Below are 17,002 nucleotides of genomic sequence, written 5' to 3' on the forward strand. Positions count from 1 at the left end.
TGGCACAGCTAATCACATACATAGCACACCAAGGTCAGTGCATAGGAGTGTTACGGAAAAACAATAAATGTAGCAGACAACTAATTTATCTTCTGGCAATGTTATTTCACGCACTGACACATTTTCCTCTTTAGCATCCATCTATAGGGCTGAATTCTTTGAAGTACTTTAATTAACCTACCATTATGTTGCTACTTACCGAGAACCACAAAAATAATCATCAGTTTACAACTGTCTGCTTCCTACGTCTTCATATTTACATTCTGTGAAATATTTCAAGAGCTGAATATTTATACTAAACAGTAAATGTTGAAAACAAATATTTCCAAACACACTTAATATGCACATCTTTGCACTCTTTGCACTTTAGCTGCCAGAAACAAAGCAAGATATTTAGGCCTGGTCTACCCTAGAAAATTATGTTGGCCAAGGGAATGAAAAATCCCCTGGGTTGTGCAGTTAAGCTGACCTAAGTCCCTGTGTAGAGAGTGCTAAGTCGATGGAAGAATTTTTCTGTCAGCCTAGCTATTGCCTCTGAGGGAGATGGATTACCTATGCCATCGGGAGAATTCCTCCCATTGGCACAGGTAGTGTCTACATTGAAGCACTACAGCAGTGTAGCTGTGCCTTTTTGGTGTTTTAAGTGTAGACAAGCCCTTAGCTTTTAAACATAACAAGCCCCTGTTATTTATTCTTATCTGGGTGTCAGATAAAGTTTCTCTAAAATTAGTATTCAGAGCCTTAGGATCCATGCACATGGGAGCAGCATAAATTTGTCTTTTGACACAGTTAACCCAGTTAGTGGGTTCTTCAAACTATTAGAAAGAACAGTGAGATTAAAGGCAATTGTTGCTCTTTCTGTAAATGTCTTGACACAATTGCACAAGAAAAATTCCTACTCCCTGCAGTGAATGTATTCATGCTTATTCTCTGCCAGTTTCATTTTAATCCATGAAGGGAATGATGATACGTAAAACTCTTGGAAAAATGCTGAATTATTATCCATCACATGTGATAGTTTGTCAGTAATCTTGTTTATATCTGTAATCTTGTGCATATTCATTTTAACAAGCCAAAGATTTTCCTATCCTTAATTGCCTAAATGAGGATTTCTCTCATCTGGTCCTATAGTAAATATGAGAAGAGTGTTTTTTGCTAAGTATTGACAATATGTTCAACTTTGGTAAACACACCGAGAAAGACAGTTCATAGCCTGAGGAGCACATAAAACATCCTTTTGTGATTGCATTCATAGAACACACTACTTTTATTCAAATACTTGGCTATGATATGCTTTAAGTGCATCAATTTAGTAGTGATGTTAGGTTCTGAATGTTTGAACGTTCTGAACATTTCATTATTACTAAATTTACTTTTGCACTTGTATCTAATTGGAAGAGTAGGAGTAAGGCTGGCCAGAAAACAATCATTTTGTTTTGTAAAACATTTGGGTTTTGATATTTGCTTTCATTCCAATGTGAACAAATAAGACCTTTTGAAATTTGTAAGTGAAAAAACACAGGAAAGAGACACAGGGACTTGAACATTGATCGAGAAGGCCCTTACCACCAAGCTACTGGTTGTTCTACTGTGTTGTATGCTTTCTATTATTCTCTCCACCTGCTTACCCAATCATCGTGACCCTGAGAAAACTTCTTGATGAATTTTTTGTGAAAAGCAATCAATGTAGTCAAACTGAAATTTCATGGAAATGGTATTTCTTGAGGGGAAAAAAGTTTAAGCAAATCTTTTTAGACCAGCTCTGATTGCGAGTGGACTGATCTATTCCAGTGGTGCCACTTGGTGGCCAGCTGTACAACTGCAGTGATATCTGTTCCATTGTTATAGATGCACATATGGTATTGTGCAATTTTGAGATAGTCTGCCTACAAAACTAACAGGCCTGATTAACATGATCCAAGTAACAGCATGTATGCTCTCAGGCAGCATTTCTCTGAGTTTGCACTTAGTGATAGATGCTTTAGAAATAGACAGAAAAATCACGTTTGCTGGGGATTGTCAGCTTTTCAGGGCAGCAACTGTTTTTGACTATGCATTAATACAGGGCCTAGTCTGAGCTGGGGCCTGTAAGCATCTCTGTGATGTTGTATGCAGCTCATGATCATGCTTTTAACCAAATTGTAGCAATAAAATGATAGGCTGCTTTGTACATTACCTATAAATCCTTGCTTTATTTCTTTGGACTTCTCTTATTTCAAAGTCTGCTCCAGAATTACTTGTTTATATGGAACTGTGACAGCTCATTGATCATTGATCAATGTTTGCTGTAGCCTCAACTGGGAGCTCCAATTCTGCCAGCAGCTTCTCAGGAAATATTATGATCCCAAATTGTTAACATCATGGGATGAATTCCATTCTCAGACATCAGGGTCACTCCCAGTGACGTGCACGCTCTGGGCTTTGGTGCCCTTGGTTCTCTACTGTGCACTAGTGCAGGGCTGCCCAGAGGGGGGGCAAGAGGGGCAATTTGCCCCAGGCCCTGGGCTCTGCAGGGGCCCCCACGAGTTTTTCGGGGCCCCTGAAGCGGGGTCCTTCACTTGCTCCAGGGGGCCCGGAAAACTCTTGTGGGGCCAGGCCCTGGAGCTTCTTCTGCTCCCGGTCTTTGCCAGTGGGGGGCGGTCCTTCCACTCCGGGGCAGAAGGACCCCCCGCCAGTGAATTACCGCCGAAACGGGACCTGCCGCTGAAGTGCAACCCGGTCTTCTGCGGTAATTCGGTGGCAGGGGGCCCTTCCGTTCCGGGACCCACTGCCGAAGTGCCCTGAAGACCCGCGGCGGGGGCCCCCCGCAGTCAAACAGGGCCAGCTGTAGACATTTCGCTGCGCGGGGGGCGCCCTGCCGCTTGCCGATCCCGCGGCTCCGGTAGACCTCCCGCAGGCACGCCTGCGGATGCTCCACCGGAGCCGCGGGACCAGCGGACCCTCCGCAGGCATGCCTGCGGGAGGTCCACCAGAGCCGCCTGCCGCCGATGGCCCCAGGCTCCCGGAATCCTCTGGGCGGCCCTGCACTAGTGAATCTGAGTTCTGTGGGCGTATGAGGGTGGAAATGGCACTGCGCATTCACTGAAATCACAGAACTGAGAATTGAACATTAGTGTTCAGGATAAAGGCATCAATTTCCTCTCCTTGCTACCCTATTTAATAATTTGCATCTTCTTTGTGAGAGGAGAATCTTTGTTTTTAGACCCTGCTCAGCAATGCAGAAGAATATTTGCTTAGACTTTCCCTCCAAGGTTTCTGCTAATTCTATGGGTCCAACTTTCATCCATTTTACCCCTGTGTTACTCCAATGACTTCAGTGGAGATACTCCTGATTTAGCCTGATACTGCAATGAGAGATCCCTCACTCTCTCGGAACTTCAGTAGGGCTTGGTGCAGGGGTCCAGCACCTTACAATGGTGCAAATGGAGATTTGGGTCTTCTGGACTTGATTTTGCCCTCAGGCAGACAGGTGTAACTCCTACTAGTTTAACTGAAGGTAGATTCATAGATTTTAAGCCAGAAGGGACCATTATGATACTCTAGTTTGACCTCCTGCATATCACAGGCTATAGAACCTCAGCCAGTGATGTCTAGAGCTGGAATGTTTTTCTGTTGGAGAATGCTGATTTGTCAAAATCAAAATGTTTTTTAGGAACTGTTTAGATTTTGATGAAGTTGGGACAGAACCCAAGCAGGATTTCAAAACATGCCTGGTTTCTTGCCAACTTTCCGGCTCAGTGCCTTAGCAGCCAACCTGGTAGGATGATGGGGAGCCTGAGCTTCCGGACTCCTATCTGTTTGGCAGCCTGCAGTGGGCTGATGGGGAGTTGAGAGCCTTGAAGCTCCGACTCCCAAGCTCTGAAGTTCCCAGGCTCCTCCTCAGCTGTCCTGGTGAGCTGTCAGAGAGCAGAGCTCCCAGCTGTCAGGGCTTGCAGATTTCCAGCTCCCCTACATCTTGCAAGCTTCCAGGTTCGTGGCTATAGGGCAGCCTGCCAGGTGGACTGCCCCTCAGCCAGGAACCCCAGAGCAGTTTCCCAGGTGACCTGTCCCAGAGCTGGGGCTTCATTCCTTTTTGCAGAGAATTTCGAAATATTGAAAATCTCTGATATAAAACTACCTTTCTCTGCATAGCTGCAGGAATTTCTGCATTAACCTCATAACATCTGCTTGAGCAGGAGTATCACTTTCAGAAATATACCTAGTCTTGATTTAAAGATTTCACGGGATGGAGAAGCCACCACATCCCTCTGTAAACTGTTCCAATATTTAATTATCCTAACTGTTAAAAATGTGTGGATTATTCCTAGTCTGATTTTTGTCTAGTTTCAGCTATTGGATCTTGTTTCTTTTTCTGCTAGATTAAAGAACCACTTTTCCCCATGTAGGTACTTGTAGATTGTAATCAAGTCACCTCTTAACCTGCTCTAAGATAAACAAACAGCCTTCTGTTGCTTGGGCCATCCTCTGGAGTGGAGTGGCTGATGCTCGGAGCCTCCCCCTCGGCTTTTTTTGGCATCTAGGTTAGGAGGCTATGGTACATGGGGAGGAGGGTAGGCGGTTATACAGTGGATGCAGAGGGGATCTGTGTGCGCTCTTGTTGGCTTTCCTGCAGCTCCAACAGATGCTTCATCATGTCAGTTTGCTCCCCCAACAGTTGCTTCGTCATGTCCGTTTGCTCCTCCATTAGCATGAGCATCGCATCCTGCCTCCACTCTTCACGCTCCCTTTAATTCTTTCCTGGCCTCTGCCACTGAATGCCTCCATGCATTAAGCTGTGCCCTATCAGTGCAAGAGGACTGCATGAGCTCAGAAAACATGTCATCATGAGTGCGTTTTTTTTTCACCTTCTAATCTGCAATAACCTCAGGGACGGAGATGACAGGGGGAGTGTAGAAACATTCTACGCCCTACAATTCTAGGGGGACTGCATGGTCACTATGCTGCTGAGTTTGCCATGCTGACCAAACAAGAAATTAAATTCATACGTTCCCGGAGCTTTTCCTGTGTACCTGGCTAGTGCATCGGAATTCAAAGTGCTGTCCAGAGCGGTCACAATGGAGCACTCTGGGATAGCTCCCGGAGGCCAATACCGTCAATTTGCTTCCACACTACCCCAGAATCAACCCGGCAAAGTCAATGTTAGCACTTCTCCCCTCACCATGGAGGAGTACAGAAGAAGATTGTTAAGAGCCTTTAAATTGACGGAACAGGGTTGGTTATGTGGATGCATTCATTTATAAATTGACCTAATGCAGCTAAATTTGACCTAACTTGGTAGTGTAGACCAGGCCTGAAGGTGTGAAACAGGGACAGGTCTACTGTAGAGTAGTCTTGAAGATTTCATATACTTGAGATTATTTGTTGAATTATATATATATATATAGCACTATCCAAGACACACAAATGATTGTTTAATTGTTTGATTGTTTAATTCTTCCCAGAGGTTCCCTTTATGATGCTTAGTCATCCAGCTAATCAAGCAGCACCTTGGTATTCAGTGACGTATAAAGAAAGTACTTCAACTTTAATATTGAGACCAAAGCTACTGAATCTAAATCCTTCCTGTGCCATCAGTTGCTTAGGGCACAAAGAAGGCTCCGCCATCCAGTGTTGCCAACCCTCATGATTTTGTCTTAACTTTCGGGGGGAGGGAGAGAAAAGGGATGGGCATGTGTCGGGGCTTCTGATACCAATAGATGTTCAGTGTTGACTAGTTGGAAAAAGCTTCTTCACAGTCATAAATGAGAAGGAAGGATATTGGGAAATCAGATTCTACAAGAGTTGACTGAACTGTGCACCTTTATGAGGCAGTTACAAATTCTTCCCTCTACCCTCAGAAATAGTGAAACACATGGAGACATGGTGGATAACATGATTCTAATCTCATCTACACAGGAAAAGTGTAATCAGACTCTAAGAAGGGCAAAAGAAAGAGCACAAGTGTTAAACTTGATGTCTTCAGTGAAGGCTGAACATTGAGGCAAGTGAGGCCTGAGTATAGGATTTTTTCTCCACTTACCTTCCTTCCTTTCCATCCCACCAGTGATGCTGAGCAGCTGAGACCTCCCCACACCTCCCTGTCTACATCCTGGTCCCGATGTTCTCCCCCCATTACATCCTGGAAGGAGATCAAGTCAGGGCACAGTTTGAATAACTGGGACTGGTATGGACTTGGCCAACGACAGGGCCAACCCAGCATAGCATGCTGCAGGAGCTGTGGAGAGGAAAAGCACCCAGGCTTCAAGGAGCAGGACATAGCTTCCCCAGCCTGGGGACATGACACTTACTTGCAGGTCAGCCCTAGCTTTGCTTGTGGCTTCATAAAGGAGGTTCAGGCAGTGAAGAACTACTCCTCATATCCCTCCTCTTCCAGGCTGCTGTAACTGCTGTTCATGATGCTGCTGGTCCAGGTCATCAGTGCTGGCCACAGCTGAATTTGGGGCACTGAACTCACTGCTCAAGCCACAGACTGCAGTGACTGTACAGAGCTCTAACAGCCCTATGTAGATCCTGCTGGCCTGCTCTCTGGGTATCTTTTAGGGCAGGCCAGCAGGGCTATACAGGACAGTTTGAGTGCTGTTCAGTACTGCAGACTGAGGCAATGAATCTAGCACCCCAAACCCCTCTGACTGCACAGTCTGTGAATGCGCCACATGAAGGTGGAGAACTCCTACAGGCATGTGAATGACAAACTCAGCAAATTTGTAGCAGGCTGCTCTAGACTTGCTGTGTTCATGATTCATATTTAGCGATACACAGGGATCTATATATGTGTGTGCTTTTGCATATGTTTTGGGGGGGACATGATGCCCTAATACCCTCCATACATGAGCCACCACTGGTTTTCTCCTCAAAATATCCAGTTCATGGAGAAGGAAGTTGAGTTTACACGATCGTGTTGGAAAGTCTTGGTCCAGTTTACACTAACCATAATCTGCAGAATCACTGCAACTGCCTTTTAAGAGCAGTTAAAAAATAGATTGGAGTAAGCCTATGAGAGTTTAGGGCTTGGTATTACAATTGTCATGGGTACCTAGTCAAGTATAGTGACTATTCTGAAGAGGCAAGAAACAAAACAAAACAAACAAAAAACAAGGCAGCTGCTTTTTCAAGATACCAATGATGCTACATCTCAGGTCACAATTGTGCCCTTTGGTATATTTCCTTTATGAATGGTTTCATGTGTTTGCCGATTATATGCTGTAAGGGATGGCATGAGCAGCACTTTAGAGGACAGGTTGTGCCATTTGTTTTAGTTCTGAGGTAAACTGTGAAGAGAGAGAAGTCTAATGTCCTAGAGAGGTGTGAAGCATTTGATAAATATTTCCCTTTGACAGTTTCCCTTCTCCCCAAAGGTGGGCACATATAGGGAGGCACATGCATGAACTTGTGGCAACAGATGTCTAGTTTGCTAGGACATGCTATGTTTGACTGAGTGACCTATAAAAAGAGTTAGCATGAAGCTGTAGAGTAAACTTCAGTGTTTGCTATAAACAAACCTCACCAAAGTGCTTGTAATTGCTTTGTTAGAAGAATGGCCAGGCCTCCAGAGTAGTGGGGGTGGAGGAACATTTTCTTTTATCTACACTTCTAAACAGCTGGAGACAGATAAGAGTGGAGACGCTTTTGGCCGAGTCTGACTATGTGCTTTCCTTTGTCCCTTGCTGCTTTCAGTTTTCAGCCCTTCTACTTGTATTTTAGTGTGTATGCAAAATTGTATGTAGAACAGCTACCACATATATTTTGTTTTTCTTAAGGAATTAAGGATTCCATTTTCTGTGGTGGTATCTAAGAAGAGTAGACTTGCCTCATTATTCTGCAGTGACCCATTGACATGCAATATCTGGAGCCCTGACACAAAAGGGAAGAAAAATGGCTTTCAAAATATAGATATCACTTGAATGATACACCTTACCTAGTTTGGTAGATCTAAATAGGTCTTGAAGAGCTCATCTTCAACATTTCCAGTTCCCTAGAATATAAGGGCAGGAGCTGGAGGGCAGGAATTTGTAAACCATTTTTAAAATGGTGAATCTATGTTCTTTGTCAGCTCTTCCTGCCAAATGAGGTTAAATGATCAGATCTTCGAATTTGAGTGAGCTAGTGATTTCCACTGATGTTAATGAGAAACACTTACCTCTCTGGTCCTAATCAGCTGTTCTGGAATGCTGCTTTGGTAGGGCAGGGAAATGCTGCTTTGCTAGAACTTTCTATTGGTCTAATTCCATCAGACCTCAACAGCCCAACTACATACAGTTCCTTCAGGGTTAGTACACACACTTACATTCTCCTGCATCTCATATCTATTTGGTTGCCAGATGCCTTACTTATGTTACACCATTTAAGACTGATTTTTGGATGTTTTATATAGTAGATGTAAATTAGCTAAAAATAATTTTAATGTACTCTACTTATACTTACTGTGCACTTCCATACATTTTGTATGTCTCCAAATGTACAGTATATTTCAGTTACCCCACAAGCTATATAATCTATAATACACTGAACAAGTGTGCTCTATATCAAACTTGAAAACTTTTCCTTGGGACATGCATAGTTTGATCTGTGTGTTTGATATAGAATCCAAATCACAAGAACTCCAACTTACAACATAATGAATAAATATTTTTCAAAACAATGTATCCATTTTGGTGAAATTTTCCCCCATCTTTGTGGTTGCAGTGGTGGTGCTTTCAGGGCCGGCTCTAGCCATTTCACCGCCCCAAGCACGGTGGCACGCCGTGGGAGGGCACTCTGCCGCCCTCCCAGCAACTGGCAGAGCGCCCCCCCGCGGCATGCCACCCCAAGCACGTGCTTGGCGCGCTGGGGCCTGAAGCCGCCCCTGGGTGGTTTCATAGGACAAGGGGAGTGGAAAAGATCTGGGCCTCGAGCATCTTGTAGAGCTCAGCTTCATGAGTGATTCTCTGCCTGATCACAGTCATGTAAAGTTTAGATTGTGACAAGCCAGGGGATTTGCTGCCTTGTGGCTCTTCAGGCAGGGCCGGATCCAGGCCCCAGCGCGCCAATCGCGTGCTTGGGGTGGCATGCCGCGGGAGGTGCTCTGCCGGTTGCTGGGAGGGTGGCAGGCGGCTCTGGTGGACCTCCCACAGGTGTCCCTGCGGAGGGTCCGCTGGTCCCGTGGCTCAGGTGGAGCATCCGCAGGCACGTCTGTGGGAAGTCCACCGGAGCCGCGGGACCGGCGAGCAGCAGAGCACTCCCCGCAGTGTGCCATCGTGCTTGGGGCGGCGAAATGGCTACAGCCGGCCCTGTCTTCAGGTTCTTAACCCCGCCAACATGAAAGGGGGCAGTCTATGCCTGGGGCTGCTACTTCTTACATTAGGAGTAGGGAGTATCATTACCTCACTAAGTGGCTTCCTTGGAGCTTTGCAGTTTTTCTGGGGAAAGAAAAAGGAATCCTCCCTCCCATAGGGGCTTCCCCAGCCAGGATACGTGGTAAGGGCACTGGTGTGTGGATTTGTCCCTTAGAGAAAAGATGTCTTACTTGAATTTGATTTCTCAGAAAGAGACCTCCATCTTTCTGTGCGGCCTACCCACATCTCAGATGCTGGAGCGGAGAAGTGTAAAGCCTGTATATGTGCCACTTGTGTAGGTATGTTGGGAGTGGACAGAAGGGTGGGGAATGAGCAGAGAGCCTTGGATCTGGCTGGTCAACATAGGGTGGCTGGAGGAATGAATCTGCTAGTTGGGAGGCAGTAGCATTTTATTACCTCTGGGAGGAAGGTGGGATTGCAACTGCTTACACAGTGCTGCATCTCAAGGCACAATCAAGGCCTAAGTGATGCGGGGGGGAGGGGAGGAGACACCTTTGCAGAAAGCTGCTCAGATTGAATCCCAAGAACAGCAATTAGTCACAGGAAATGCCACAGCCACTTACCAACTTTCTCCTGTTCCTTTTTAAAGGTTTAAATTAAAAAGTACAGAGGGATCCTTTGAAATAAGATTTGTTTTATTTTTTTAAATAAAATGTTAAATATATACAAAGGAAATAATAGCTATAAAATTTCAATGCTTAAGGCATAGAACACTGGGGGGTTTCTTCCACTGGAAGAGCCAATACTTCAAAACTAGAGAACTGCTTAAATCAGACCCTGATAGAAGTAGTAATAAGAATTAATACATAGCATTCATACAGTCTAGTGCTTTTCATAATCTAAGCTCTTTACTAACATTAACTAATTAATCCTTAGCATGTCCCTTTCAGGCAAGTAAGTAGAGGTTATCTTTAGGTTAATGAGGAAAATTTGAGGTAAAGTACATTTCACCTCATCATTCAGTCTGTCAGAAAAATGGTTTTGACAATGGGCAAAAACTCTGTTTGATTCAAAGTGAGGGGATTGGAGTCCTAAATAAATTCTTTCATATAGCCAGTCTCAAAGCTGCTGATGGAGCCTGCTGCAGAACAATGTGAAGAAGCAGAGTGGGAGAATGAGAGAGCACATTTTGGTTTGCTGTAATCTCGGGCCACTAGAACGAAACCTGAGAAATTCCTCCTCTTCTATTTTTAGATCTGAGAAAATAATAATTAAGAAAAGTTAACATGGGAGTGAGATAGCAATGATTTCAATAGACTTTGAAATTTCCTCCCAACATCTTTGCAGATACTTAAGTTAAAGCTATCAGATGTGAAAGCCAATCAGAAAGTCTATTCTCAGAGGAGAGATGTGAATGGATGCCATCAAGGATCGTTTGAGAAGCAACTGATAGCACTTATCAGCTCTTGAAGCATTAATCTCAGCATAATCAAAAGTAAATACCAAGCACTGGCAAAGATGTTAGCAAGTGGCATGCACTCATTCTTTATGTTGACTGTTAACCCTTTCCTCAAGGGAAAAAAGCCATCCTTCTACAGCCATTAACACACAAGCAGAAAATAACTGAGTAATTCAGCCCTAAAAATTCTTTTTGTATAGTTTTCAAAAATGGTAATATCTATTTATATAGAACTTTAAACCAATCTTCAAAACACTTTACAAGTCTATGGGCTGGTCTACACTAGAAAATTAGGTTGGCTTAACTACTTTGCTCAGGGGTGTGAAAAATCCTCACCCCAGAATTGTGAGTTTGACAGTCAAAGTCCCCATGTAGACAGCATTAGGTCAACCTAGCTACCACCGCTTGGGGAGTTTGATTAACTCCTATCAGAATAAGGGCTAGTTTACACTGGCAGTGCTTTAACCTGGCTTGTGTGGTTGTGGCGAAGTGCTGGGAGAGAGTTCTCCCAGTGTTCTAAAAACACCACCTCCACGAGGTGCATAGCTCCCAGCATTGGTGCACTGTCTACACTGGCGCTTTACAGTGCCGAAACTTCCTGTGCTCCAGGGGGTGTTTTTACACACCCCAGAGTGAGAAAGCGGCAACGCTGTAGATTGCCAGTGTAGACAAGCCCTAAGTTGTGTCTACGTTGAAGTGCTAGCAAGGTGCCACTGTAGCGTTTTAAGTGTAGACATACCCTAAGAGTACTCTCATGATTAAGATAGATTGAAGTGGTATTCATCCACCCTTAGGTTCACATACTGACTCTACCACCTGCTTCCTATGTGATCTTGTGCAAGTCTCTAACTTCTTGATACCTTAGTTTCCTCCTGTATAAACTGTGAATAATATAGTCTATTCCTGCCCCACAGAGTTGAGGTGAAGCTTGTAACGTGTAGTGAGATCCTCTGACAAAAGAGTCTGGTAACCATTTTCAAGAAGGTTCTAAACCTTCTGACCCAGCAAATTTTATGCATGTAATTTACACATATGAATAGTCCCATTGATTTAAGTGTTTGAAAACCTGGCCAACTAATTTAACCTCTTTAATTTTTAATTGAACTGGGGGAAATAATTCCCTACTGTACAGGAGTGTTCTTATACTTTATTCACTAATATTTGCAAAGGACTTTGAGATCTGTGGATGAGCTGCTTTAGAAGTGCAAATGTAGAAGTACCATTACATTAATGTGTTCTCAAAAATAGACCATGCCACTGAATAAGTTTCACGTTAATGCAAATTCTGCAGAAAATAATGTTGTCCGGTAAGTACTAAAAAGCTCCATTTATTTCCCACTAGTTAAATAACCATCTCCTTACCACAGTTGTCTTGCATTATTTCCGAAAGGCAGTGCAGAACCCCATAGCCACATCGACAGAATCGACAACCCTTTTGCACCCAGACTCCATGGGCAACACTGCCACAGTTGCTGTCAATGACAAGGGAGAGGTTTTGCATTTCCCTGCTTGTCTTCAGTAATAACCTGGAGGATCTCTGCCTTCATCTTTTCTTTCTTACCTATTCTGCTCATCATGCTCACAATATCTGCCAGTGAAGTGTTTTGGGCATGCACAGAAACTGCCCAGGATACAGGTTCCTCCATTTTGACAACAATGCCTGTTCAGTTTTTTACCTAAAAGACAATGGTCCACAACTTACTAAGAAATAGGAACACTTTGAAACAACCTCCTTTCTCATTTATTCTTTCAGGTCTCTGTAGCTGCCAAAGGATCTCAGGGATGTCTAGTTTTATTGTCCTTAGGGGCAATAAAATTAGCTGCCTGTTAGGAATGTTTGTTCAGTTAAGCTGAGTTTGTTTAGTTAAGGATTAAAAGCAAACTACTAGGGATTACAGGATGGTCAAGAAGCAACTCCTGACAACCTCTACAGAAGAAGTATGTATGGAACTGAAATATTTCACTTTGACAGAGGCAGATTTCAGTCACTCTTATAAATCAGGGTTGTTCTTTAGCACTGTCACTCAGCTTTACTCTGCCATGCAACAGAAACTAAGGAGATCTGATTGGGCTGGATTCTCTCACCTAAAACTTTGTGATGTTATGAGATGCAGAAATCTGCAGTTGTTTTGGAGTGTTACTGTTTGTTTATAGACAGTCACTCTTAAATAAAAATGATTAAAATTTCAATTTAACAAGAATTTTTAACCATAAAACATAAAATCATTTTTTAAAAAAAAAACTTCAAGCCTAATGCACACCTCATTTGTAAGACCAACATCTGCACTTATTTTCTTTATTCTTGACAGCGGTTTTGTAGATGCAAGAAACCTAGTTCAACCTTAATTTTATATGCTCACTTTATAAATAGTAGTCCACAGGGATTTCTAAATTGTCCAGTTTAAACTATCAGAATCCAGCCTTGTCAGTGCTTAGGAGGACAGTCTGCAAAGAGTTATTGATGGTGAATGAATGCTTATGAAGGCACTTTGCAAATGGTTAATATAGCAATATTACAGCACTGAGCGCACATGATGGTATAGAAATGTTACCTACTATCTGTAAGACCAGTGAAAGGTACAAAAGTTCTCGAACTCTGTTGCTTGCTGCTCTCATCACTCCGATTCATGTCATTAAACATATGAGTAGTGCCTTGATTTTTTGGCTGTTGCTTTTGGGCTGTTGCATGCACATTTTCTCTATCACTTTTATGCTCCTCTTTCTCACGGCCTTGGAAAGGTAGTGAAATCGGCAGGGGAGGGAAAGAACAGTTTGAAATGAGCGACACATATTATATATTCAGAAAAACTTGCAAAAACAGATGGGAAAAATAAGCTCCCCTTACCTTTTCCATAATGAATGACCTGCAAGGCCAGACTCACAGTAAAAAGAATTCTACACAAATAAAAATAATGAAATCAATTTATGGAAATAAAAATGATGAAATACATTGTTGAATATTGAAGTGGATTCTTATGAAAAAATATACAGTGCCTGATAGGCTACAAATAGTGTAATACTAATAATTCAAATTAGCACACCACAAAATAAACTTGTCAATGAAAAAAACTATGTATGTATAAATCTAGTTTCCCTACGTAATGCCACAGATTCATACATTTCGTTGTTTTCAAGTTGCTATGTACAGTTGTTGAGTACAGCTAGCCTATTAGTAAAGTGCCCCATTACAAAAGCACGGAAGGCAAAAGTAGGCATTAATCTTCATTTGAACTAAAGTTCATAAATACATTGTTTCACTGTTATTCTTGTTTAAATTGTCTGCTCTAAATTATATAAAGAGAGTTTGACTCAAATCAAATGATTCCCTGCTTATAAAAAGTAATTGGCCGGCAGATCGCCTTACCGAACATGCTGTCCCCGGTACATTTTCTGTCACTTTGCAATTCTAGTGTGATTCTCAGCAGCTTGACTAGATGCACGATTCCAAGGTAGATCAGTGTAGGCTGTTACATGCAGCAATCTTCATACCATACACTGACTGCTCCATCAAGAGACAGGATAAAGAGCAGAGGAGAGAAAACGGAGGAAACTTTTCTCTTTATCTCGAGACCATAGCAATATAGATGAGACATAGTTCCCAGCTCTGCTGCTTGTAGATCCTCACTGAGGTAGCGACAGACAGTCACTTAATCATTTCTCTGAGTTTGCTAGTCCACCCCACCCCTAACGCACACACAGTTTGCTGGAGGTGGAGCAAAAAGTGCGATTTACATCAGTTTCTGTTTGCACGCAGTGAATTGGGGGATCAGATCATTGGATGCCTAAAGTTAAGTACCTAAACCCATTTTTAGTGCTTCAGTTAATATCATGATTTTCAAAAAGACTGAGCACCCACTTTAAGCACACAAGTTTAGAATGTGTGGACCTCAATGGATTATATGATTTAATTCAATTCGTTGCCTTCTGTAATAACATGAGTTATTGGGCACTGACATTCTTGTGAATCTTTGTGCTCTTTAAGGACAGAAGTATATATGGGTGCGCATATATAATTTTTATATTATATGTGGATCTATAGTCAAACGTTTTTATGGCTATGATGTCCCTCCTTGATTGATCCTAAATTGGTCTCTTCATAATTTCTTTATTAGATGTAACTGACTAGTGTAACTATAACAAGACAATATTTGTCTGAAACATTATGGTTCAGATAGCTTTGACAGCATGCAGTATAATTTATTTTTGACTCTTGCACCCAAAGTTCTCAGAGAGTGTTGCAAATCCACATGTTGTCAATGAGAGATAAGTTTTGCATTTGGAGACTTAATTTTGATGAAAAATTTATAACACTTATGTAGCCATCCCCCAAAACATTGGTTGTGCATCGGGGGAGCATCGAGGGCATCACTTACTCATTTCAATGTCAACTGTAAATTGAACTTATTAAATTGCCTACAGATCTCTCTCAGATACCATAATCAAGATATAATTTAGCTTGCTCTAAACACCATGGGTAAACCACATTTATGGAGATGCCATCACAGGGTACAAAGAACACACTGACTTGGAAGGTCATGGACCCAATTCCCCTTGAAAAGTCAAATACAACTGTACAAAGACAATGGAAGGTGGCTGTAAAACTACCACTTCAAAATCACTTATCACAGGTGCAGATGACTACCCAAAGTGCAAGCAGGGGAGAATCAGACTCCATATATTTTGCAGTGACCACCAGTCAGTTGCGCAATTTATTCTCATTGTGTGCAGTGTGGATAAGGGAAGAAAATGTGTCCCGACTGTTCATTTAGCAAAACCTGAGGTTGACCTCAACCAGCAACACTGAAGGGAAAAAAAACTACCCATGTCTTTACTCCACTAGCATTTACACTGAGATAACTAACGATGTAAAAACATACCTTTTTTTGCAGCAAAGCCTTAGACACCACCTGCTGGCTAAACTGGACCTAAACTTAACCTTTTCCCCAGTGCAGATGCAGGACTTTTAGCTCAATTTTAGCTGGCTGTATTCTAATTTAGGTTTGTAACCACTTTTCGCTAAATCAACATTAACCACTTTTGTTCCAGAGCACTGACCTGCATCAAAATAACCCAGTCTGTTGTAATTAACTGCCATTTGGGTGCAAGTTTATGTGTAGAGCAGCCATCACTGTAAATCCAGAGTAACTCAGAGCATAATTTGATCCAATTGTATGGTGTGGGTATACCAATAACATAGAATCTAGAGTTGAGACTTTGATTTTTATTGTGACTGTGTCTATTTAAATAATGTCAGAAAAACAGAATCCTTACCTGAGTTAGTAGTATCTTAGATTAAACTGGAATAACTTTTAAAATCTAGTTTACTCTTACACTATTTTTGCTGTCACCTCCTTTTGGATCCAGTTCAGGAAAGCACTTAAGCCAGCTCTTTTCAGGACAGCGCTTCAGCACATATTTAGGTTTAGCTATTTGTTTAATCCTATTAACCTTAAATTAAGCACATGTTCAAGTGCTATCCTGAATAGGGATGCTTCCCTGAATCTGGGCCATTATGTGTTTCAGGCAACTTGGGCAATGTAATTAAACTAGGCAGTGTCAGGTTTGCATGTACTAACAGTGTTTGGTTTTTAGCACTGCTGGGGAATATTTCAATAAAATGTTTTCCCAATGTTTGTTTGCCTTTAAATCAAACTCATTAAATTCCTTTGGTTCTAATCAAATCTCCAGTTCCATTCCTTATTTTCCATAAGCGTAAAATGACGATAATGTTTTGAGTTCAAGAAGTAAAGCACTAGAATAAATGCTTTTCATAATTTATTATTATTATTAGACAAAACAATTCATTAATCTACATGCCAGTGTCCCTTTAGTTTGAAACCTTTAGAAAATAAAGCTAACAGCCACACTATCACTCAGGATCCAGTTTACTGCTTTTCTCCCTCACACAGATGGAAGCCAGAAAATATAAACAAGGCAAAATAAATATGGAGACAGAACACTTAATAGTTTTTTAGTAAATATAATGCTGATTCAAATCAGTGATGTTGTGCTACTTTTTTGGTATCAAGAGCCGTTTTATACTAGAGGTAACTTTTAAAAGGCGATACTGTAAAGAAATATAGATGCATCTTCACACTTTGTGCCATTTGTTTAAGATCTGAAGTCAGCCCTAAGGAGTGAAAGATTTGATGGCCCAGAGAGCTGTAAATCAATTGATAAATGTTTCTCACCATGTTACCTTATTTCTTTCTTCCTTCTCCCTGCAGTCACACAGAAAGGGCACATGTCTGGACTGAGGCCACTAGGATGC

At 42.1% G+C, this 17,002-nt stretch overlaps 1 protein-coding gene across 1 annotated transcript; it reads right to left on the reverse strand.

Moving 5' to 3' along the window:
- Positions 1 to 10,054: 10,054 nt before the first annotated feature.
- On the reverse strand, positions 10,055 to 14,349 carry LOC115653645 (cryptic protein-like). The gene is made up of 6 exons (XM_030567147.1): positions 14,096 to 14,349; positions 13,577 to 13,626; positions 13,288 to 13,461; positions 12,293 to 12,407; positions 12,094 to 12,203; positions 10,055 to 10,528 (listed from the first exon to the last, which is right to left on the reverse strand). The coding sequence occupies exons 1-6, from the start codon at positions 14,116 to 14,118 to the stop codon at positions 10,392 to 10,394; spliced, it is 609 nt and encodes a 202-aa protein (XP_030423007.1). The 5' UTR covers positions 14,119 to 14,349; the 3' UTR covers positions 10,055 to 10,391.
- Between the last annotated feature and the right edge of the window lie 2,653 nt (positions 14,350 to 17,002).

The sequence above is a fragment of the Gopherus evgoodei genome, chromosome 6 (genome assembly GCF_007399415.2).
Source record: "Gopherus evgoodei ecotype Sinaloan lineage chromosome 6, rGopEvg1_v1.p, whole genome shotgun sequence".
In the NCBI taxonomy this organism is placed as follows: domain Eukaryota; kingdom Metazoa; phylum Chordata; order Testudines; family Testudinidae; genus Gopherus; species Gopherus evgoodei.